Here is a 25176-nt window from a genome sequence, read left to right on the forward strand (position 1 = left end):
CAAAGTACACCACACTGCCCTCCCTTAAAGCCAGTTTCGCTCTGTTGGGCCCTGCTCACACCTGGAATTAACCTGCATCCTGGGTGATCTGATCATAAGTACATAGCACTATGGATGGCTGTGGCATCGTCAGGATTTGAATTTGCAGTACCTAGACAACAGTTTATTTTTTCCAACAATGTTTCAGTTTGTTTTTCACTTGAATTTTGTTGGATGCTATATAACATTAAATGTGGAAAAAAGAGCTGAGATGATTTATATATATATATATTTTTTTTTTTACATCAAAAAACCCTGCATTTCTAACAGGGGTGTATAGACTTTTTATCCACAATGAACATAAAAAAAAAAAATTTAATTGATGGCAAATTGCTTTGGTATAAGAGGGAATAAAATACTTTGGGGCATGCTGTTACTGGGAAATAATCAAGTTCTGGGTGGTAACAGTAAATCAACATTGATTGTTTCTATAACTGCACACCCTATTGTGTATTATTCTTTACTGTTTTGATAAATGTCAGTGACACTCGTGTAATGACAGTGAAATTGTTAAGATGTCTTGGTGGAGACATTCTGACCTGTAGGATAGGGTGGATAGACCAACTCTAAAAATGGCACTCTCTCATAGATTGGGACAGATTTTTCCCGCTCAGGACACGTTTGATGAAAATACAGTAGGTCAAGAATGTAGCAGAGCCAAGTGGTGCCTGAAAAGAGAGGGGTTGAAAAAGAAAGTCAGATTTAAAAACTAAAATTTAAAAAGTGTTTTTTAGCACTGAGCAACTGAACCATTTTCTACATTTCTGCATAAATATGACCTAAAACATCATCAGATTATATTGAAGAAAATGATCCAATATTACATATCTGTGAGTGGCAAAAGTATGTGAACCTTTGCTTTCTGTATCTGGTGTGACTCGTTTGTGAAGTAATAACTGCAACTAAACATTTCCGGTAAATGTTGATCAGTCCTGCACATCGGCTTGGAGGAATTTTAGTCCATTCCTCAGTACAGAATAGCTTCAACTCTGAGATGTTGGTGGGTATCTATTCAATTAAGTTCAGGACATTGACTTGACCATTCCAAAACATTAACTTTATTTTTCTTTAACCATTCTTTGGTAGACTGACTTGTGTGCTTGTGTGGGACTTGTTGCATGACCCACTTTCTCTTGAGATTCAGTTCATGGGCAAATGTCTTGACATTTTCCTTTAGAATTCGCTGATATAATTCAGAACTGATTGTTCCATCAATGATAGCAAGCCGTCCTGTCCCAGATGCAGCAAAACAGCCCATGATACTACTACCAGCGTGTTTCACAGATAGGATACGGTTCATATGCTGGAAAGCAGTGTTTTCCTTTCTTCAAACATAACACTTCTCATTTAAACCAAAAATTCTAGTTTGGTCTCATCCATCCACAAAACATTTTTTCAATAGCCTTCTTGCTTGTCGATGTCATCTTTAGCAAACTACAGATGGGCAGCAATGTTCTTTTGGAGAGCAGTGACTTTCTCCTTGCAACCTAGCCATGCACACCATTGTTGTTCAGTGTTCTCCTGATGGTGGACTCATGACCATTAATATTAGCCAATGTGAGAGAGGCCTTTAGTTGCTTAGAAGTTACCTTGGGTTCCTCTGTAACCTCGCAGACTATTACAAGTCTTGCTATTGGAGTGATCTTTGTTGGTCAACCACTCCTGGCTAAGGCAACAATGGTCATGAAATTCCTAAAAAAATTTTTACACAATATGACTGTGTATTGGTGGAGTCCAAACTCTTAAGAGATAGTTTTATAACTTTTGATGATCATCACCAACTCTTTTTCTGAGGTCCTGAGAAAGCTCCTTTGTTCATGTCATGATAAACTTCCACAAGAAGATCAGACTTTAATAGATCCCTGTTCTTTAACTGAAATAGGATGCTCACTCACACCTGATTGTCATCCCATTGATCGAAAACACCTGACTCAGATTAAACTGCTAATTCAACAGGTTCATACACTCATGGATATGTAATATTGGATCATTTTTCTCAATAAATAAATGACCAAGTATAAAAAAGTATGAAAAATGTTTTGCTCATTTATTTAATTGGGTTCTCTGTGTCTACTTTTAGGATGTGTGTGAAAATATGATGATATTTTAGGTCATATTTATGGAGAAATGTAGAAAATTATTAAGGATTCACAAGCTTTCAAGCACCACTGTATGCACGTTACCTGCTTTGGGATAAGTGGCAACAACAATGTCATCGGGTTTAGCTTTGAAGTTATGGACTTTGTCCCAGTTGTCCGTGAAAACATGTGTCATAGACACACCATGGAAGTCAAAGAGCTTTGGACGCGACATATCCATCTAAAACAGAAATCGCTGGAACATAGATATTTGTAGAGGGCTTGTACTAACTTGCTCAGGAATACACCGGTACTCTGTATTTCCAACCTTTTGTCCCCATATATGTCTATCCTTTATGTTTTAAGTATCTATTAAATGGTCTTGATGTTGCACATTCACTGACTGTTGTATTTGTTTAGATTCCAGAGCTACAGTAAGTCAGAAATGAACACCACACTCAAGCCAACATTCCTTTAATGTTTGCAGCTAAACTGCAGAGATATTTTATAAGAGCAGCAACCAATCTGGCTTATGAATAGCAAATCCAAATATTCAACAGGCAGGTTTGTGTATATGACTCAACATGCTATCAAATATATAAATAGTATGACTCACTCTATGTATGCGACAACCTAATAATATCCCCTTGAAATTAGCATTAAACAGCACTAAACAATATCACAAATATGAATTTTCACAGTGATCCAGTACTGAATTCCTAAAAACATGTATAACTGAAGTATGCATGTGTACTTTACATGCTCAGATATAGCAAATAAACAAATATTTAAACAGTTTGACTCACTCTTTAAAAGTGTTACATGAGAGCCTTTTCCAACAGCGTTTCCCTCTTACAGATTTAGCTTTCTGAGAGCAAAGTTTACTTAGTCTCCACCCTCTCTCCCTTACTACTGTTATTGCTTATATGACTGGGTCAGTGTGTTTCATTACTTCCCTTCAAACTTCTTTGAGACTAGGTATAATCTATGCAGAAGACAAAGTTAATCAAATATATAGTTTTTTGGGAACATTTTGATTTGTAAGATATTTAATAGGAAATTTTGGATTGTCATATGTAATGTTGTAGGTAATTTAACAAGTAAGAAAAGGGGACGCTGGAAGCTGTTTAAAAGAAAGAACATTTCATTTGTCTCAATTCTTCTTTCCACTGAGGAATAAAACAGTTTTAATGAACTTTATCTTTACATAATTTCAAATTAAAACAAAACAGGCTTTTCATACTTTTTCCACAATATAATCCTGCATTCTTTTCTCCGAATCAGAATAAGATCAGTCCTTAGTCACATCATGAGTGATCAAACAAACTAACCAACAAACAAACACATAAATTATACTATGCAATTAAACATTTCAAAACATTTTTAAAAACTTTTTGAGCATGCCTTAACTATATTCTTCTGAAAGGAGTTGTCAAACTGCAAGATATTATTACAGGATTTACAAGACTACTTTATTTGAGTATTTTGGTATTGATATTGTTGATATTATTATGATGGTCCTTTCGCCCACCCTTTGAGATTTTGTCGCCCTTTTTCTGTGTACAAGACTCTAAATTGTTGGTTATGAAAATGTCACATGCAGGAATGGCCACCTGAGAGAGCCAAAGCCCAAAGTTAGTCAATTTTATTTATTATATAATCATGGTTTGGTCATTACCAACTCTGGAACTTTGGACCTGGGTCTTATTGTCTCTTTCATATAAACCCCTCTTTTTTTGTTGTCTTCTAAAGCAATATCAATTTTGTGTGTTAGTGCATTAAAATAAAGCTTGAATTTACAAGCATTGTACTGTACCTATGTGACAAGTGGTATTAAATATATAATTCTCAATGCATAAACTCGATATTTCAAACTGCTTAGAGAAAATTTAATATTTGCATATTCGCAGTTAAATACTACTTAAATGTCTTTTTATCTGAAAGAGCTACAGAAATGTTCTGTAGACATTTAGAGTGAGAAAGTCTAGGAAACATTGTTGCTTTGTAGCAAACAATGTAAATTAGTAGTAATTTTTATACAAATCAGTGTCCTAGCAAAATTTATTGTTAAAAAATATTATTTCTTACAATATGCGCAGTTCACAACTTAAAATGCAGGCAGAATGGACTGAAATTAATCACCATGTAAATTACAATTCTCAGGTCTCATGATGTCCTAAATCTCTGTGCGGAACTTTAAAGTTGAGTTCTTCATCTTCTGTTTGTAGTGTTTGTCAAACTGCTCATTCTGAGCCACGGTGAAGTGATTCTTCCAATCGCCAACTTTACCTGGAGAAAATAAAATGTATGGAGACAGAGAGAAACATCAGACTATAGAAATTACAAACCAAATTATCAAGAGCTGTCATCATGTTAAGAGTTACCAAGACTTTTCACTTGCATTCCTTTTTTGACCACACACCATAGGTATATAAGTCACAGGGGTGTATAATAAATTATACATTTAGTAGTTAGCCCACCAGGCAAGTGAAAGCTCTAATGTGCAGCCCATTTCCATGTTTGGCTAGCTAGTTACATGCATTAATGCAAACACAAATAGAGTATATGAATTCCTGCATAGGGGACAGCTCGGCCATAGTCATTACTACTACTGTAGAATCAGGAAGTCATCATTCACGTTTTTCAATATTCAAAGAAATCAGTGGATTGGGATCAGGCAGGCATGTGCTTATAGAAACTTTAGATATGTAATGTGCAGAACAGGTCAGACTGTTGTCCAGATATTAAATGTTAACATTCCATAGAGCTTTATTGCATGTTAACCTTTGCGCATAAATGGTGAGATTGTAAAATCCATGACTGAGGCTGTAGAGTAGTTGGTCATCTTGTTTTGCTTCATGACATCAAAGTGGACATTTTTTATAATTCTCTGTCTCTCTTCTGTTGGTGTAGATAAGCCAAGGAAAGAGCACAGCTGCTCTACCTCACGATCAGTGCTCTAAACAAGAGAAGAATGAATTACTATGATCAGAGCTCAAACAATATTGAGCATCATGCAAAAGCTGTGCTGCATGGGACTGGTCTAAACAATTTGTGCACCGTGACAGTTATCAATAACAATTATTCACAAAATGGTTTCAAGATATCTGTACAATGCACTCTATCGACAAGTTATTGCACTTTCCTTACCTCCACCATATCTTCAAAGAACATGTAGTGAAGATTGGAGTAGGTCTGCTTCTTCTCCCAGTAACCACACACATGATCATACCAAGGTCCAAACACAGCTAAAAGGCCAAAGAAAAAGTATTCAATGTTGAGTTAAAACTGATAATTAATACTGGTGTCATTAACCACATCTCCAATGATCTCATTTGATTTAGTAACTGCCTTACTTTTTCCATCCATGAACGTCTGTAGATAATTGTTCCAGTCTCCTGGATCAGGTTGTACTTCATTCATACGATCAAAATGGAAATAAGACACAGCATTGTCTTTGGCATTGCGAGCTACATAGACGACCTAGAGAGGAACACAGACATTGACGAACTGGAACACACTATACAGAGCTAAATACACAGTATGTGCTGAATGACAATCATTCATTCTTTTGATTTTGAGGTTAGACTGACAGAGGTAAACAGAGATCTTCCTCCACAAACTGAGCTCCTGCTTCACCACCACAGACGGCTTAAAACAACTGTGACAGTACTGCTGCTGACCTGACCCATTTGTCAATCTCATGCTCACATTTCCATCACTCATGAATAAGTTCGCAAGATACTTAAAGTCCTCTTCCTGGGGGAGCACCTGAAGGGAGCATCCCACCCTTTTCTGGAATAGAGCCATGACCTCGAACTTGGAGGTGCTGAGTTTCAACCCAGCTGCTTCAAACTCAGCAGTAAAATGTTTGAATGTGTGCTGGAGGTCTGGTTTGGATGGTGCCAGACCAAAAATCATTTGTAAATAACAGGGATGTTCTTCTAGCCTCCCATACTGGACACCTCTCCAACATTGGATGCATCTTGAGATCTGGTCCATGAAAACCACAAACAGGTGTGGAGACAAGACACACCTTTGATGAAGTCAGACATCCACTTTAATTGGGTTAACTTAATGCCTTGAACATAGGCAGAACTCTCACTGTGCTCATTCAGAGACTGGCTTGCATGAAGTAGCAACCTAGATACCCCATTGTCCTACAGAATCTTACATAACAGATGTCAAGGTACATGATTACAGGCCTTCTCCAAATTCACAAAACATATGCAGACTGGATTAGCATTGCCCCATGACCCTTCATCTCTGGCTGAATCTGATCCCTCCCTTCAGCTTTACCACTATGGAGGGTTCTAACCATAATGGTAACCTCAGTAATAGAGATGGACTGCAAAACACTAGAAATTTCTGACACTGCCTCATGAAGGATGGGCATGTTCACTGGGTTAAGGATTTACTCAAAGTACTCCTTCCATCTCTCAACAATAACCCCAGAAGAGGATAACATTTCCCTGCAGTTGTTTAGTACAGTTTGGGCATGGTCTTGTTTTCCTCTCGTGAGGAAAGACTCAATGTCCCAGACCTAACTTGGTACCTGGGAGAAGTCCTTTCTGAGCTGAGAGTTGAAATCCTGGATTGTTCTAATAGGTTTAAAAGGTAAATCTAGTTGTTGCTCTTACTACCAAGTGGTGATTAGTTGACTGGTCTGCCTCTCTTTTCACCCATTTGCCCAAAACAAATGGCTTCAAGTCTGATACAATTACAAAATCAATTACTGACCTCTGGCCCAAGCTGTTCTCATACCAAGTACACTTATGAGCAAAAAAATGTTTGTTATTGACAATCCGTGACTTGCACAGAAGTCCAAAATCATCTTCCCCACTCAGGTTCAGATCTGGTAGGCTGTTCCTCCCAATCATGCCCCTCCAAATATCACTATCTTACGAACATGTCCAGTAGCCCAGGAGCTCTATGGAGTCAGTAGGAGGTACAACTTTACGCACTTGTTCCACCTTCTCCAAGAAGGCTGAATACTCCAAACTCCTATTTGGTGCATATGCACATACAAGAGTTTTCCATCCTGAGAATCAAAATTTCATCAAAGCAACTGGAGAAAATGCCAACTTTGAGGGCTTGAACCTTGAGACTGGTTATTAAGTATAATCTTTTCTCTGACCTGTTCCCTCAAATATGTTCACCAAGGGTGTTCCAGACATATTTCTGAGTGACATAGTTCTGAGGTTCACTGTAGTACACAAGGCACTTCAACATGATGATGATCCAAGAAGGCTTTTTTCAATCTTGTGTACTATTTGTAAGGTAGCAAAACTTTTGAAATCTTTAAATCAGTCTATTAACTGGGTGTATTCCCTTATTGAACAAAATAAAGAAAACTGTACTACATAGATCTGTAGACTCATTGTTTTAAAAGTGTAATAATACGTTGTTTACTTAAGAACACAACTCAAGTTAAAACCTATATAATACTACATGACACAGTTTGTTTAAGTGAAAACCCAAAAACATAAATGGGCTGCAGATGTTCAAAACAATGCAGGTGAAGATCAGACACCAAAAAAGGGACTGTAGTGTGTTATAAATTCCCTCATTCCCCTCCCCTGCACATTTCTTAGCACAGTGAGTACTGCATGTGTTTTTGTGTTTGATGTGTTTTTGTTTTGGCTTCAGTCCTGTCTTTGCACCTGTCTTGCCATTGGGCAATTTTCTAAATGTGTATACCTGTTCTTAGTTTTGTCCTTGATTAGTTTATCGATTTATACTCTCATCTTCCTTTGTCTTGTGGCAAAGTCTCATCCTTGTTTATATGCATTTCCACTACTGATTGTGATGTTTGGAAAGCCCTTAATAAGGAATGAGTACACTGAAATTACACACTTGCAATCATGTTGCATAGTGCATCACTTCTCTGGTTTAATTTACAAATCATTTCAAGATTATTTAAAACTTGATCACTTAGCACATACAGACATCCCTGAATGCCTGAGTTCTTGGATGCCGAGAGTGAAACACTAGAAGAGTGGGGAAGTGGCCAGATCTGACTTCATTTTCTTCCACTCCTGCACGGCCTCAAGTCTCTGCCACAATCTCTGTCTGCTGCTGTCTTAGTCAAGTGTTTCTATTCCTGTCTTATTTCATGTCTAATTAACATCTTTGATCTGGTCCTTACCACTGTCTCTACTTTGGACCCAGTTTCAGCACTCATGCATCCATAGACTGTTAACTCTCTGACGCTTGACTTGTGATATATTTGTTTTAGAAATAACTGACTTGGGTAGAAAATACACATTTTCCATAATATTATTTCATTTAAATACACATAGATATCAATAAATATCATTTCATTCAACAGTAAAATTATTGTGGTGATGAGGACATCAGAAGTATTCCATTTCCTATAGATCTTGTGTGAATCCTAACTAAACCCTACATTTCACCCTTAAAAATATAATTAAAGACCATAGACTGAAGAAGTCCCACATACTGTACCCTGCAGTTCTGTTCCCAGAAGGACTTGGGCACCAACTGAACAGGTAGATGAGTTTTGATGAGTCGTGGGGTTGTGGGTAGATTATTTGCTAGTTCAACCCCTGTACAAAGAAGAAAAACATCAGTACAAATTTAGTGTTAGCATCATGGTTTATGCACAAGTTTCACTGCACATAACTGTAAAGTTTAGGATGAAGCTGGTGATTACCACATTAATCTATTTTACTGGAGTAAGCATGGCTACTGACCTGTAGGTGTCTCGGGAATAACCGCCTCAAGGAAAGGCACTCGCAAATAGATGGGTATTGAGGACTGACGCTCTGGTGCTGTATTGCCAAAATAAATTAGGTCCAAGATGTAGGAAACCCAGGTGGTGCCTGGTGGAAGAGAATTGGAGAGAAAGAGGGCTCAAGTTATCAACTCAGCGCAAGTACTTTACTCAAAGCAGAAAATGATCCAAGTTTTCCAGGTGATAAGCAAATGAATAAATTGATATGATGTCCGACAGAGAATGAACTAGCCATAACATCACAGTCTATTTAGTATATTTCATTCAGAATTAGCCATATGAACACTTCACAGAGTTGATCCAGAACATATTATCCAGCTGATAAGAAAATTAAGTTGATTAAATAAATATATTTTTGTATTTTGTGCCCAATAACATACCTTTTATTCAGAATGACCCATATGAACATTATTGGTCAAATTGCTTCAAAATACACAGAATACCTGCTTTGGGGTAAGTAGCCACGAGGATGTCGTCTGGTCTTGCCTGGAAGTTCTGAACATTTTCCCAATCATCAGTGAAGAAATGGGTCATAGAGATGCCTTTGAATTCAAACAATTCTGGTTGACTGGTCAACTTCATCTGTAGTATTAAACATTATTGTTAACTTAGACAAACAACCTAACTTTAACTCATTTTCTATTTAAAAAAGTTAAAACATTATTGTAGTTCTGTTGAAACAGCAATACATTTAATTTGCATGTAGAATTAATTAATGCAAAGATTGCCAGCACACATTTAGTCAATTATAATGAATATGATAAATAATTAGAATTTACGAACTAGTTCATGCAGCGACAAGATCTAGAGCCACTGATTCATGAAACTTTTACAGAAGCAAATTTAGTTGTTTGTTGTCTTTTAGTATTTGATTGAAAATTCACAAAGTTAGTTTGAAAGATGGATTTCAGAAGGCCACTGGAATGCCAGTGCAAAAAACGAAGATAATTGGTTGAAATATTTGTAAAATTCTGCTCACTGCCCACAATGAAGTCTTGAACCTCTACTAGGTTTTTAATAGACATTATGCATATTATCAATATAATATTATATACTATATTATACTATATTATACTATTGTATAATATAATATAATATAATATAATATAATATAATATAATATAATATAATATAATATAATATAATATAATATAATATAATTCCCCAAAACTTTCAAATATTATTTTCAGCTAACTCACCGAAGAAAAATCCAATCCTTCCATGATGAAATGAGAAATTGTTCTTTGTTTTGTAATTCTGTCTTTCTGTCATTCACGTGCTACTTTCCCTCAAGATCTTTGATGGTTGACACGCTTCCCTTACACTACTCTGGTACTTATCACAGCTGATCTATTTGTCTAGCTCCCTTTCTTGCACTTGATTATTAAACCACCCAAAGCCCTCCACTCTTTCATGAGCAACCCTGGCTCTACTTCAGTAAAAAGTTTCATTGGTGGGATTGTGCCGTATTGAGAATTATTAGACTGCATTCCTTATTGAGCCATTAAGGGACATGATTTGCCCCGTATTTTCATAGACATTGTTCTCTACATACACTAAGTCTTTACGGTGAGAATAATGTAAAAGTGTATTTTTACACATTAAAGGCGGCAACCTGAGCTGGAGTAAACAGTCTTGTATAAAATGAGGCATTTCCTTTGTCTCCCTAGAAGGCATGAATTCAATCTAATATGAAAAAAGTAGTTGAATAACTACAGGATTTTTTTCCCCATGAATACCTAAATTCATGTGTAATTTACAAATACATTTCTTCTAATCCAGCTTGCTAAATGAGGTCCAGTGGCTCAGCTGTCCTCGACCCTGTCCCTCAGTGGAAAGCATCACAGGGCCATTGCTGTGTGCTGGTCTGTAAGCTGAAGAAATTTATTAGGGGTGCTCATAACAGCTAACAAATTTGTGATGCCAACACAATGATATTTCAAGCTTTGTATAAAAATTATTATTGAGGCTTGCCCTTGTCCTTTGAGCAAATGTATTTCTGTTCATAGCACTTCTTGAGGGACTTTGAGTTTGACTGTATTTAATAACATAATCGTTTAGTCTCACTGAAATCCACAGCAATTTAGGAAGCTTAAATAGTCTAAACTGGAAATAAAGCATGCATTGTTTCTTTTTTTTTTTTTTAACAAAGCCCGCTTGAATACGGCTGCTGATTTCTGAAATATTCCAATTCCAAATCCTATTTAACAAATCCATTACTAATGACTCTTCATTCCTGGGCCAAGTGTAGTGTGTTTGTTACGTCACAGCACTCCGTGGACTCTCCCAACAACCTCCACAACCTACATGTGACCTGATCACGTTTTTGCCTTTGTCCAGCCCAGGGTTTTTATAAGTTTGGAAATTATTGCTAGTTTTTATTTTTATTTCGTTTTGTATTTTGGTTTTCAATTTCTGTTTCTTTTCAGTTAGTTTTCATGGTGCATATATAGTTTTGATTTCATTTTTATCTTTTGAAAATCATTACTTTTAGCTTGTATTTAGTTTCAGTATCGTTTCATTTTTAATTTTACCAGTAGCCAAAAAATTTAATTTTCGCCTGTTTTGGGGGTGCCCTTGTTCAGCATGGAATTTATTTGCGATGTCACACTTCACAGTAGGGGTTAATGGCTCATTTAAAAGTAGACACTCAAAGCTTTAATAATTAGCAGTTTTTCATAAGTATTTCTGTTTTTACCTAGCCACCTAGGGGCAATATATTTAGAAGAGAAAAAAAATCTGTTGTTTTTTTCAGCACAAATGTTTGATTCTTCCAAGTATATTCTGAGATCAAGCCCATTCCTGCTCTCTGAGATGCCCCTGGTACTTGCCCATAAGCATCCAAAATTTGAAGGAGTTATCTTCAACCACTAAAATTCTGTGTGAGGTTATCCAAACAAAGGTAAAAACGTCTCCAAATGCCACAAAACCTCTCCCAATGGTATTAATGCCTATAGAAATGGCACAAAGCCTCTATAAAATGGCACATAGTATATAAAAAAGTAGAAAACTTCCAGAAATAGCAGGCATTGTTAAAAAATGTCATACAAACATGTCCAAATGGCACAAACCAACAACAAATGACATGGAAAATACATCCAAATGGCACAAAATGAAATAACAAAAGGAAATAGCACAAAACTCAGCTACAAAATGCTATTTAATGAATAAAGTCTGAAACTTACGCATCTGGCCTTCAACTTACTCATTTACCCTTTATTAAAATCAGCACCATAGCCCTGTATGTAATATAAGCACACAGAAGGTGCTGGTTCCACCTCCTATGACATGGATGTGGAATTTGATTTTAGGAGGCAAAAATAACTATTTACAACAAATAAGGAAATGCAAAATATTAACGAATATATGCAAAACATGAACAGAAGTGAAAACATTAAGAGTCAGTGTGCACATCATTGAACTTGACTGTCCTTGACATCATTCCCACTCAGTGAAACAAAGATGGTCCACTATAGTACACAGGAACACATCACAAGTCCTGCATTTGTAAATAGTCTTGCTGTACTTCTTCCTTTGAAGGCAGTACACGGTGTTTTCACCCAGCTGAGGCTTTGTCTCTCTTATTAGCATTGAACTGAAGTGTGAATGGGTATGCTTCCTGATATTTATTACTTAAAATTAAATGTAAAAAATAAATAAATAAATTTGGGGAAAAATCAGCGTTGTTACATCTGCAGTGTTATTACATAATTTCCTTCTGCTTATCTATGTTCCTATCTATCTACCCATCCATCTATCTGTCTAATCTGTCTAATCTTGAGTTCTAATACACGTTACTCCAACCTGTATTGAGTCAGACCACTCAACATTTACAATTCAAAAAATTGTCCATAGTGTGTGTGTATGTGTGAGTGTGTGTGCGCGCGATGGCTTGGCCCCCCATCCAGGGTGTCCACTGCCTCATGCCCCGTGTTCCGTGGGATAGGCACCAGGCTCCCCTGCGAGCACAAAATGACCACAAAAGCACAAAGTTTGTTTTAATTTATTAGTTTGTTTACTTTATTGCTTAGAGAAGAAGAGAGAAGCTACAGTTTGTAGCATGTCACACTCAATGTCAAGGTGATAGTAGAGTATAAAAGTAGCATTTTACACTGGCACAACAAGCATGTTTTTCATTTTTAAAGACTTGCCAATTCATTAAATCAATCCATGTGGTATTTAATTTGCAGCAATCGATTCACAGGTCCATAGTTATATACAGCCAAAATGTATCTCGGCAGATGCTTTTATGTAACGGCAACTGCCACAGAAATGCTCTGTAGGCATTTCAAAACTAAGAATTTCTAGATTTTGTGGTAAACAATGTAAATGATGTCAAGAATAAAACACAAGGGGACATGTTGTAGAAAAATAATCAATGATGGGGTGTTGTGATGCAGCCAAATAAAAAAAAAAGCCCAAAATGAATTTTTTTTCCTATAGCAGGATGTCCCAAAGTGTCTTATTCCTCTTATACCACAGCGTTTTCCCAACGCTAACAGAGATAATAATGTCGTGAAACTTAAAGAGCTTTACCTCTGACTATTACAAATGTTGACACTGGAGACTCTGTGTTAAATAAACATCTCCTCACATAAAAAAACACCATTTCAACATTCAGACATTTTCTAATCCCTTTATGTGGAGCTTCTGCTATACAAAAGCTGTGTAAGTTGTTACTATATAAATAATAACATATTTGAATTGTTCAGATTATTCCTTATATAGTTTGTACTGTTTACAGCTTACATGTAGGCAAAATGATCATTGAGGGATATTTGTACATGCAAAATTCTAAGAATTATAAGGTCTCAGGATGTCCTAAATCTGTGTTTGAAATTTTTCACCATGTAAATTACAATTCTCAGGTCTCATGATGTCCTAAATCTCTGTGCGGAACTTTAAAGTTGGGTTCTTCATCCTCTCTTTGTAGTGTTTGTCAAACTGCTCATTCTGGGCCACGGTGAAGTGATTCTTCCAGTCACCGACTTTACCTGGAGGAAATTTCAGAAAGAAAATACAAATCATTTGAGCAACGTTTATCATCCTATTAACAACACTTAGTGAGGTTTTCACTTGAATATCTTATTCAAGTTTTGATCAGCCCCAATATAGTATATATTAGACAGAATATTACATTTTTTATGGCATTTGGCAGATGCCCTTATCCAGAGCAACTTACTTTTATCTCATTTATACAACTGAGCAGTTGAGGGTTAAGGGCCTTGCTCAAGGGCCCAGCAGTGACAGCTTGGCAGGGCTGGGATTTGAACTCACAACCTTCTAATCAGTAGTCCAACATCAGTAGTGGACTTCAGTGTATGCCATATATACAACAAGTACATCAATATTAAAAATGAATCAAAAAAGTGGGTTCAAGCAAACATTTGTGAAAACATCAGCTTGCAGAAATGTTACAAATATAATGTGCAGAACAACTCAGATTGGTCCTCAAAGTGGGGTTTAATTCAATTCAATTCAATTCAATTCAATTTTATTTGTATAGCGCTTTTTACAATAGACATTGTCTCAAAGCAGCTTTACAGAAATATCAACATGGTATATAGATATTAAAGGTGTGAATTTATCCCAACTGAGCAAGCCACTGAGTGGCGACGGTGGCAAGGAAAAACTCCCTAAGATGTTTTAAGAGGAAGAAACCTTGAGAGGAACCCGACTCAGAAGGGAACCCATCCTCATCTGGGTAACAACAGATATTGTGAAAAAGTTCATTATGGATTTATATGAAGTCTCTATGATGTTAAGAGCAGCCGTAGTCCCAGCAGTCTGGAATTAAAGAAGATTTGAGCTCCATCCAGAGGCAGAAAGGATCTGGATCTCTAGTATCTCCATAAATTCGTGTGGGGCTCGGCGAAGATTTAGAAGGTTTAGAGTTGTATTACACAAAGTTTCTAGAAATGTTACATACAAAAAAACCCCATTCTGATAACTTAGATGTTTTAGTTGGGACAATGCTGCAGCAGTCATTCCTTGCCATTTTTGTGCAGGAAGTAAACATATACCAGTGTTAATGGCTCGTAAGGATTTAAAGTATATTGACCTTTGCGCATAAACGGTGAGATTGAAAAATTCATCACTGGGATTGTGGAGTAGTTGGTCATCTTGTTTTGCTTCATGGCATCAAAGTGGGTATTTTTTGTAATCTTCTCTCTCTCTTCTTTTGGTGTAGATAAACCGAGGAAAGAAGAAAGACGCTCCACCTCACGATCAGTGTTCTAGATAAGAAAGAAACACATTCGGATGATCAAAGCTCAAAATTCTGGACCCACAATAATAAGCCTCATGAAGAAAAAAAAAAACAGTAAATTGTACACTGTAACAGGTATCATTAACAATTATTCACAATTTCTACAGTGTTCAAAATTATTCTACATTGTGTACCTCCACCATATCTTCAAAGAACATGTAGTGAAGATTAGAGTATGTCTGCTTCTTCTCCCAGTAGCCAGTCACATGATCATACCAAGGTCCAAACACCTCTACAAGGTCATATAAAAAGAATTACATGTATACATGGATAATCAGGGGTGGAAATTACTAGAGTAATTGTATTTCATTACTATTATTATTTTGGTGCATTTATTTCTGAGTATTGTTGAAATCTTGAATACTTGTAATGTTACTTAATTACATTTCATGAAAAAAAAGCCAGTGACTGTGTGTAACACATCAGTTGAATGGGCTCATTTAAGCAGCCAATCATTTCAATTTAAAGCATCCAATCAAGTTCATCAATGTAGAAAACACAAACATATATAGAATAGTTCCAAATCATTACAAGCCATGACCTTCAGGCTACACAATGCAGTTAGCACTATAGCTATTCTTATGCATCTGAAAATACACTATATGGCCAAAAGAATGTGGACACCTGAGTACTGAATATCCCATTACAAAACCATTTGTAGGATGTCTATTAGATTTTGGAAGGTGGCTGTGGGGATTTGCCTATTCAGCCACAAGAGCTCAAGAGGCTGTGAACTGATGTTCGGTGAGAGGGCATGAAGTGCAGTTGGCATTCCAATTCATCCCAAAGGTGTTAAGTGGGTTCGAGATCAGGGTTTTGTGCAGGCCACTTGAGTTCTTCTACACCAACCTTGTTAAACTATGTCTTTATGGAGCTTGCTTTGTGTACAGTTGCATTGTCATGCTGAGGCTCCAGTGAAGAAATGCTATAGACAATTGTGTGTTTCCAACTTTGTGGCAACAGTCTGTGGAAGACCTTCATATGGGTTATGGTCAGGTGTCCACATACTTTTGGCTATGTAGTGTATATAATCCACTGCACTTGACATTCATCTAATTTGACCAGTTAAACATTTACTTTTAAAACTTAAGTAGCAACTTTTTTGTGTGCTATTTTCTTGAGTACATTATTTTTTGGCTGAATACAAGAATGTCAAACATCCATACCGTCACTTAAGTATCATCTCTAAGTACTTTTTCAACCCCTGCTCATAATTAATATTTGTGCCACTAAGCCCCTCCTCCAGTGAGTTCATTTGATATAGTAATTGTTACTCACTCTTTCCATCCATGAACATCTGTAGATAATTGTTCCAGTCTCCTGGATCAGGTTGTAGGTGATTCATGCGCTCAAAGTGGAAGTATGACACAGCATTGTCTTTGGCATTACGAGCTACATAGACAACCTGGAGAGACACACACTGACACTGAAAAGCTGAAATACAGTATACAAAGAGGAATATACTGTATATGTGCTGAATATTGCCAACTTTTTTTAGTTAACATATTATTATACTTATTATATATTATTATATTATTGTACTAGTCTTAAGGGAAAATCTTCTGACTGTATTTCAGACATAAGCATTACTCAGAATCTAACTCTACAGAACAGAGCATCAATTTAAATGTGTAATACAGTTTTTATTGAAGAAGCAACATTGTTTAAGTGGGAACCTCATAATCCTTTGAAAGTTGTTTAAAGCTTGAACACATGGAGACATCTGTTTATTCATAAGAGTTGTGTTCCACAATCATCAAGTGCATTCAGCATTTCTATTATGGTGGTGATGTGGACATTATTAGTATTTTATTTCCTACAGATCTTAAGTCATGACACCTCCTTGCTAGTAGAGGGCCCCCTCTTAAGTATTGAACTGTCTCACACTCTTCCTGTTTCCCAGTAATTTCCTGTTTATGGACTATGCTGTATTCAACTTTTGCTGCATTAACTGGGGACAGTCTTCTCTTGACTTAGTCGACTATTGCTGCATTCGTGGTAATTTGCAAGTTGAAATTTCAGGTTGAGGGGACATTTTCTGTGGTTTTACCAATTATAGGTGGGGAATTGCAAGTTGCAACTATGCCTCAAATACAGCATAAGAAGGGCTGCTTTGTTTACTGCAGATGTAGTGCTCAGACACGTTGATTTGACATCACTTGTTGAAGTCAGAGTACATGGCTTTGGAAACCATCCTGAGTTCTTGAGTAGGAATTTCAAGTTGAGGGGGTGTTTTCTTTGTTTTTTTTATTGTCTGGAGTTGTGGAATAATGAGTTACATCTTCTAGTCAAATGAAGCATGTTATAATGACTCATACATACACAGTCACATTGCAAAGTCTTGCCAATATTTATATTGAAAAAGTTCCCTTTCAAAGGGAACTTCGATGTTGCGCTTAGCATAACAGTATGGGAGGGTTACGTTCACGCCCCCTATTCAGGCAGGGGTCAACTAATCCTTCTCTGGGCAGAGGGAAAGTTCTTGTCAGTGAGTGCAATGTACATTCCGGGCAGCCGGAATGTAGGGGAAGACACCCTTTCGAGGCAGGGGCTGAGGCCCGGGGGTTGGAGGCGCCATCCACAAGTGGTGGAGTCCATATGGCGGAGGTTCAGACAAGTGGATGTGGATGTGTTCGCCTCCGAGGAGACAACACACTGCCCGCTGTGGTTCGCCCTCACTCCTCCCGCACCACTGGGACTGGACGCCACGGTGCACACGTGGCCGAGGTCACGTCTATATGCTTTTACCCCGATCGCTCTGCTTCCACAAGTTCTAGCGAGAGTTCGCCAAGACTGTCTACATCTGCTGCTAGTAGCACCTTATTAGCCGGCTCGAATATGGTTCTCGCAGATAATTTCCCTGCTCAACGGTACTCCTAGGGAGATTTGCATCTGCAGGGCTCTACTGTCTCAAGCCAGCTGATTTTCATTCTCGGCCAGAACTATGGAAACTGTAGGTACTATGGAAACTATGGAAACTGAGGGGCACCAGCTCATAGATTCTGGTCTCACAACTGAGGTTGTAGAGACCATGTTAAGTGCTACAGCACCATCCACAAGGAAATTGTATGCGCTCAAGTGGCGGCTTTTTGTCTTGTGGTGTGAGGAACGTCAGCTAGACCCAGTGAACTGCGCAATAGCTATAGTCCTGGAGATCTTACAAGAACGTTTCTCAGCAGGGTTGGCTCCTTCTCCAATCAGGGTTTACGTGGCCGCCATTTTGGCCAGCCACACCGCTGTTGATGAAGCCTCTGTGGGGCAACATCCTCTACCTTCGAGGTTCATGCATGGTGTCAGGCGGCTGAGGCCCATCTGCAGGCCGCCTATACTTTCATGGGACCTTTCTGTGGTTTTGGAAGGTCTGTCAGGGGCCCCATTTGAGCCCTTAGAGTCAGCCTCTGAGAAGCTTCTGACTCTAAAGGTAACTCTTTGCCCCTGGATTAGCCAAGGCCTTCCTGTATCCTACGCCGGATTATATTCCTAAAGTGTCTACATCGGCTGCCCACCCTGTGGTGTTGCAGACTTTCTGCCCTCCTCCATTCCTCACACTGGAAAAAGAGAGGATGCACCTGCTGTGTCCAGTAAGGGCTCTCTGTACTTATGTCCACCGTTCCGGCCAGTGGCGTAAGTCGGAGCAGCTGCTGGTCTGCTTTGGCGGCGACAGTAGAGGTGATGCTGTGTCAAAGCTCTAATTGGATAGTGGAAGCAATCTCTATGGCTTACGAGGCACGCGGTTTCGCCACGCCTCTGGGCATAAGGCCTCATTCCACTAGGGCGGTCGCCTCCTCGAAGGCTTTGTCCAAAGGGGTATCCTTACAGGATGTGTGTACTGCTGCAGGATGGTCTACACCACACATATTCATTCGTTATTACAGCCTGGATATTCATTCCACCCTGGGCTCGAGTGTCTTGCAGTGACCCGCAGGCTTGGGTCTCTTTGAACAGGCCTTACCCTCGGTATGACGGAGTGGGTATTCTCGTTCCCATACTGTTATGCTAAGCGCAACGTCAAAATTCCCTTTGAAAGGGACTGTCTGGTTTATGCATGTAACCCTGTTCCCTGAGAAGGGAACGAGACATTGCGTAGCTTTGTAATACCAGGGCAGGCCTGTGAATTGCGACTTCGCTTCAGATAATAGAGGCTGGTGGCGTGGTTCACAGGTGTGATATATATCATGCGACGTGCTTAATTGCCACGTCACCTGATCATGGCAGACCTATAAGCAGAGCCATGGTTTTACACAAGCTGCAGATACTGGTCACGCGCGCAAGGGCGCTCCCATACTGTTATGCTAAGCGCAACGTCTCATTCCCTTCTCAGGGAACAGGGTTACATGCGTAACCCAGACGTTCTATGCCATTGTTTTCTGTTTGCTATTCCTGAGTTTGACACTTGCTGTGTTCTTAGACTACTCTTTGGATTTGCCTGGTTGTTATTGTAGAGTATCTGTGTTTTGACCTCCTGACTCCTGTTCTAGGACTTTGTTTTGGATTGTATTAAAACCTCCAGCACATGGAGCTGAACCCCTCTCCAGAATCTCTCTTGTTACACCATCCCTATGTTTGATGATTAAAAATACCATACAATTAAAGACCAGAACTGAAAAGCTGAGAGGTCCCAAATACTATACCTTGCAGTTCTGTTCCCAGAAGGACTTGGGCACCAGCTGAACAGGTAAATGAGTTTTGATGAGTCGTGGTGTGGTGGATAAATTATTTACTAGTTCAACCCCTATACAAAGAAGAAAAGCAGCATTAAATCGAAATGTTTAAGATCTATGCACAAGTGGTTTCAATACATATAATTGTGAAGCTTAGGATGAAGCTGGTGATTCCCTCATGAATCATATGTGTGTTGTACTGGAATGAGCATGGCTACTGACCTGTAGCTATCTTAGGAATAACCGCCTCAAGGAAAGGCACTCGCAAGTAGATGGGTATTGAGGTCTGACGCTCTGGTGCTGTATTGCCAAAATAAATAAGGTCTAAGATGTAGGAAACCCAGGTGGTGCCTGGTGGAAGAGAATTGGAGAGAAAGTAAAAACCTGGTGTCGTTACGACCAACTGGAATCAGAGGTTTACAGTCACTGTAGGCCTACACTTGTGTAAAATGTTAGCTCAGCTCATACACATGCAAAAATACTTTACTCAAAGCAGAATGTCCTGAAGTCCCCTCTCAATGTGCAATGCAATGCTGCTTGTGCTTTTCATTCATTCGCCAGGTTTTTTTTGTTTGTTTTGTGCCTTGGTTTTGTATCTTTGCTCCTGTCTTCACCCCTGCCATTGTTTGTTCCTCAAATGAGTGCACATGTTCTGTGTATAGCCCTTGTTTGTTCACGACAAAACACAAAACCAGAACGGTATAAAATCTTATTCTGATATTTGTCCCGTTAAGACTGAATGTTGTTTTCTGCTACTAGTTATAATTCTTGATTTTGACCCTCATCTGTTTCCTGTCATTGGGATCCTGGATGGATGTTCCTGTCTGCCTGTCCTTTGAACCATGGAATAGACCATGACAATGCTTCTTGGATTCACTATTTTATTTAAAGAAAAATGTTGCATTCCAGAATTAAAACCTTATCCCATTTGTGAAACATGCTAGTGGTCGTATCAATGTTGTGAGCCTGATTAGTTGCATCTGGGCCATGATGACTTGCCATCATTGATGGAACAATGAATTCTGAATTATACCAACAAATTCTAAAGGAAGATATCAGGACATCTGTCCATGAACTGAATCTCAAGAGAAAGTGGGGCATACAGCAAGACAACGACCCTAAGCACACAAGTAATTCTACCAAAGAATGATTAAAGAAGAATATAGTTAATGTTTTTAAATGGCCAAGTCAAAGTCCTGACCTTAATCCAGAAGAAATGTTGTGGAAAGACCAGAAACAAGCAATAATGTGAGGAAACCCAAGAACATCCCAGAATTGAAGCTGTTCTGTACTGAGGAATTTGAGCAATTCCTCCAAGCCGATGTGCAGGACTGATCAACAGTTACCATGGATGTTTATCACCAGATACTGAAACCAAAGGTTCAATCAAATATATGTAATACTGGAACATGTTCCTCAATAAATAAATGACCATGTATAATATTTTTGTCTCATTTGTTAAACTGGGTTTTCTTGATCTACTTTTAGGACTCTGATGATGTTTTAGGTCATATTTATGAAGAAATATAGAAAATTCTAAAGGGTTCACAAACTTTCAAGTACTAGTGTAGTTAACGCAACACACATTATCCAGTCGATAAGCAAATGAGTAAGTTGATTAAATAAATATATTTTGTGCCCCATAACTTTCATTCAGAATTACTCATATGAACATTATTGGTCAAATTGCTTCAAAATATACAGAATACCTGCTTTGGGGTAAGTAGCAATGAGGATGTCATCTGGTCTTGCCTGGAAGTTTTGAACATTTTCCCAGTCATCAGTAAAGTAATGCACCATAGAGATGCCTTCAAAGTCAAACAGTTCTGGTCTGCTGGTCGACGTCATCTGCAGTGTCGAACATTATTGTGAACTTTGGCAAAGAACCTAACCATAACTTAATCTAACAGAGGTTATTTTTCTATTTAAAGCTTTATTGTAGTTCTGTTAAAACAGCAGTGCATTAAATTCACACAGAAATACTGATGTAAGTTTGCTAGCCCACTTTTCATTAATTATAACTAGTTTGTTATATAAATTCAAATTTACTAATGATAACTAGTTCATGCATCAACCAAATCTGGAGCCATTGTACCCTTTCCAAAATGCTTTCATAAAACATTTACCAAAGCAAGTGTGTTGCTTTTTGTAAGCCTTGGATTGCCACATGACACACTTAGCTTGAAAGGGAAAGTAGATTTCCCAACAACTTTCACAAATATTTGTAGCTGACTCACCAAAGAAACATCAGATCCTTCCATGATGAAATAAGAAATTGCAATTTTGTCTTTGTCACTCAGTTTCTTTCCCTCAAAACTTTTGACCTGGACACACTTCCGTCATGCTACTTATCACAGCTGACTTCTTTTTTTCTCTCTCTCTCGTTCTAGCACTGGATTATATAACCACCCAAAGTCCTTCCCTTTTCCGGTCTTTTTACTGCCATCACAGACACTTATGTATAGTGCACTGTATGATTTGAACAATCTCAAGCAATCCAGAGCATACACATACACACGCACTACCATGTAGTCTCTGACCCCTAGTGTGTTCTTATTCTAGTGCAAGTGTAAATACTGTTGAAACAATCTCATGCTATTAAGTAAAATATTTAGAAATTATGTATATATAGTAATCAAAAAGCATTAGATTAATAAACATGAATCACACAACACAATTGCAGACTAATGCTGTGTCATTCAGTAGTACGCAGATTTTTAAAACAGCATTAGGTGTTTAGGAATATTTGCATTACTAGCAAGAATCTGGCCACTGTTAAGTTGTCACTCTGGCCAAGTTAATTTGTCACTTATTACACAACACAACTCCTGTGCTTTATATGATGGCTGAACAACTCTTTTTCTTAAGCTGTTTTAAATGTTGTTAATGGGGAATTTGTTTAAAGACAGAGCTTCTTTTGGCAGTGATAGCTGGAGGTGATAATAGATGCAAGGCTAAAATCTAATATAATTCAACAGCTCAACAATGAAACTGGGTTGAGCAATGGGTTTGTAATGTCTGACTGGATTCATGCAGCAATTCCTCCACATACCAAGCATTAAACACAAATCTTACGGCTCTGTTATCTCTTATCTCTGTTATCTCCTTACCTAATTCTACTTTGATTGGCCAATGTGTTCTTAGTGTACCTACTTTTAGTTACTTTTTTTTTTTTTGGGGGGGGGGGGGTAATCCTTCAATCAAACTTGTTCGTGTTCATTACACCTGTGATTTTATTTCACATGTATTTCGCAGTCACTACTGATGAGGAGCATGGAAGCATCAAGAAGCTGTCTGAAATATATTGGCCCAAATGAAGATCAAATCTAGCAGGCATTTCACTTTGTGTAATCACCTGACCTGATGTTCACTATCACGTTAAAGTCTGCCTGAATTTACAGTGTGGGCTGGAAAGAAATCATCCCCCAGCCTTGCTTCTTCATACCATTTTTCTTACAAACATTGCTCGTGCTGTTGCATTTGGTTCCACAAAAGTCCAAAATAACCATTAAGACGTTTGTTGACTGCAAATAATCTGATGTTGATGGGGAAAATGAAACCTTATGTTGAAGCGTTGTTATCTTTGAAAGACTGGGGGCTTTTAAAAGATTTATACATATAGCAACTAAGAAGTAATAAAAACAGTGTTGCTTTGTTTAAAATAAATAAATAAATAAATTCAGAAATGTAAAGTTGTGTTCTTTATTTTCTGCTTGTACTGTGTTCATCAAAATGCTCATTTTGAACAGAAGTGATTCTCCAACTTTACCTGAGACAAGAATGGAGGGGAAAAAAGAAAAGCAATAAATTGGATTGGCTTTAGAAATAACCATTTCATATCCTAGTCTTATTTTACCACATCCAGTGTTAATTTATGTTGACAGTATCAAACATACACAAAGCTAGTTTTTTGTTTTTTTGTAAAGGGCATCTTTGTACTGTAAAGAACAAGAATACGTAAATATTGGGCAAGGAGAAGGGAAAGGGACATAAGGGAATGGACTGAGACTGACACATGATCAGAAGCAAAGAAACAGTATTGAGTGTAGAGAGACTGGAGAAAAGGCTGGAATTGAAGGTCTGACTGAGTATAATTCTGAACAGAACAAGCACTGACTTGCCGAATATATTGGCATTGAGATAAGTAAAGCTGGTTTGGCAAGTAAATCTGTGACCAAAGGTTATGACCAAAGGTAAAAATTAAATCCCACTTAAGCTATTCTAGTAATATTCACAATCTTTTTAACACGGGTGTGGTGCTGGGCTGGGTGTATCCTCAGCTTGGTACTAGCAGGGCCACACACTGACTATAAATCACCTGAAATTTTGTTTTAATTTTAGCAAAGTTTGTATTTGATGTTGATACAATTCTGCCGTCAGCAATTAAATAAACAGATTGTTTTTATCCATTGTAGATCACGCATTAAGTAAATTACTTAGAGCGCACTTTGCCAGATGACAAGTATAACAAGTAGTGCACACTTTTTGTACAATCCAGGGAAAAGCTATGACGAGTGACATGACAGACTGTCAGAGTGTGTATGAGAAATGAATCAGTTGGCTGCTCTATTGTATGTGAAGTATCTTTTATTTGTATATATTCAGGTTTTTTTTTTTTTTTTTTTTTAATGTAATGGCCTTTTAGGGCTTAAATTCAATTTTAAATCTTAACGTATAACTATTTGGGGACATAGGATATTTGTCCTGTCTAGTGTCCTCAATCCTAGTCACTTAGGCTTATACACCTATTTAAGCTCATACTCATATTTATGAGTCTTTCATTTTTTTCATTAAAATGGATGGCAATTACCGTTCGCAACTATGCTCCAAACGGGAAGGTTCCTGTAAAGAGCTGAACATATTTAACAGCAGATACCCCAATTTCATTTACCATTTAAGCCTGCATTATAGATGGGCATTCACACTCACACACAACTTGAGACAGTCCTGTGAAAAAGGACTCTAAGTCTAGATGAGGCATTGATGTGAATTCAAAGGTTAATACCATTAATTCTGGGACAGAGGCTGGTGGGACTGTTGATATTGTAGTGGCATCCTTGGCATGAGAGACACAGGGAAACTCCAGAACAGAAGAAAACTTACTGAAATGGAGCAGGGAATTCAGAGTCATGCTCTTAAATGGCAAAAAGTTTGAATGGCTAAAATCTAGTCAGAAAATAATATAGTATCATCTGAGACAGTTCACTGCCACACCACCAGAGGGTACCCTCCCCTAAATTTTAAGGAAACCTCTTTGACGCTCATGCTCACTTCCTGTTCTCACAAATATATATATTATTGGTTCCTGCCTTGACCGCTATTTATGATGCTTGCCTTCAAATGCCTTGAATTTGTGTTTTTTTGTGTTTGGAT

At 37.9% G+C, this 25176-nt stretch overlaps 3 protein-coding genes across 6 annotated transcripts in view; all 3 read right to left on the reverse strand.

The window, feature by feature from the left end:
* The window catches only part of LOC108265469 (cytosolic sulfotransferase 2), a 278533-nt gene that overhangs the window by 10977 nt on the left and 242380 nt on the right, over window positions 1-25176 (reverse strand). The window contains exons 2-4 of one of the 3 annotated variants that reach the window (XM_017467818.3): window positions 2924-2960; window positions 2223-2358; window positions 579-707 (exon numbers count right to left, since the gene is read on the reverse strand). In XM_017467818.3, the coding sequence (XP_017323307.1) occupies window positions 579-707; window positions 2223-2358 (265 nt within the window). In that variant the 5' untranslated portion in view covers window positions 2924-2960. Of the gene's footprint in view, window positions 1-578; window positions 708-2222; window positions 2374-2923; window positions 3031-25176 lie in introns of those variants that run through there. The other 2 variants (XM_053680165.1, XM_017467817.3) reach the window with 2 other exon arrangements.
* LOC108265470 (cytosolic sulfotransferase 3) lies at window positions 4254-10097 on the reverse strand. Of its 2 annotated transcripts, none has more exons than XM_053680166.1 (8): window positions 10074-10097; window positions 9318-9450; window positions 8834-8962; window positions 8586-8686; window positions 5474-5600; window positions 5268-5365; window positions 4902-5076; window positions 4254-4406 (listed from the first exon to the last, which is right to left on the reverse strand). In XM_053680166.1, exons 1-8 carry the CDS (start codon window positions 10095-10097, stop codon window positions 4294-4296), a joined length of 900 nt encoding a protein of 299 aa, XP_053536141.1. In that variant the 3' UTR covers window positions 4254-4293. The 2 variants fall into 2 exon arrangements, with proteins under 2 accessions (XP_053536141.1, XP_017323308.1); XM_017467819.3 differs by having other exon boundaries at window positions 9318-9456.
* Window positions 12867-22255, reverse strand: LOC108265625 (cytosolic sulfotransferase 3). The gene is made up of 8 exons (XM_017468173.3): window positions 22041-22255; window positions 21513-21651; window positions 20026-20154; window positions 19774-19874; window positions 16421-16547; window positions 15277-15374; window positions 14936-15110; window positions 12867-13868 (listed from the first exon to the last, which is right to left on the reverse strand). Exons 1-8 carry the CDS (start codon window positions 22062-22064, stop codon window positions 13756-13758), a joined length of 906 nt encoding a protein of 301 aa, XP_017323662.1. The 5' UTR covers window positions 22065-22255; the 3' UTR covers window positions 12867-13755.

The sequence above is a fragment of the Ictalurus punctatus genome, chromosome 5 (genome assembly GCF_001660625.3).
Source record: "Ictalurus punctatus breed USDA103 chromosome 5, Coco_2.0, whole genome shotgun sequence".
Lineage (NCBI taxonomy): Eukaryota > Metazoa > Chordata > Actinopteri > Siluriformes > Ictaluridae > Ictalurus > Ictalurus punctatus.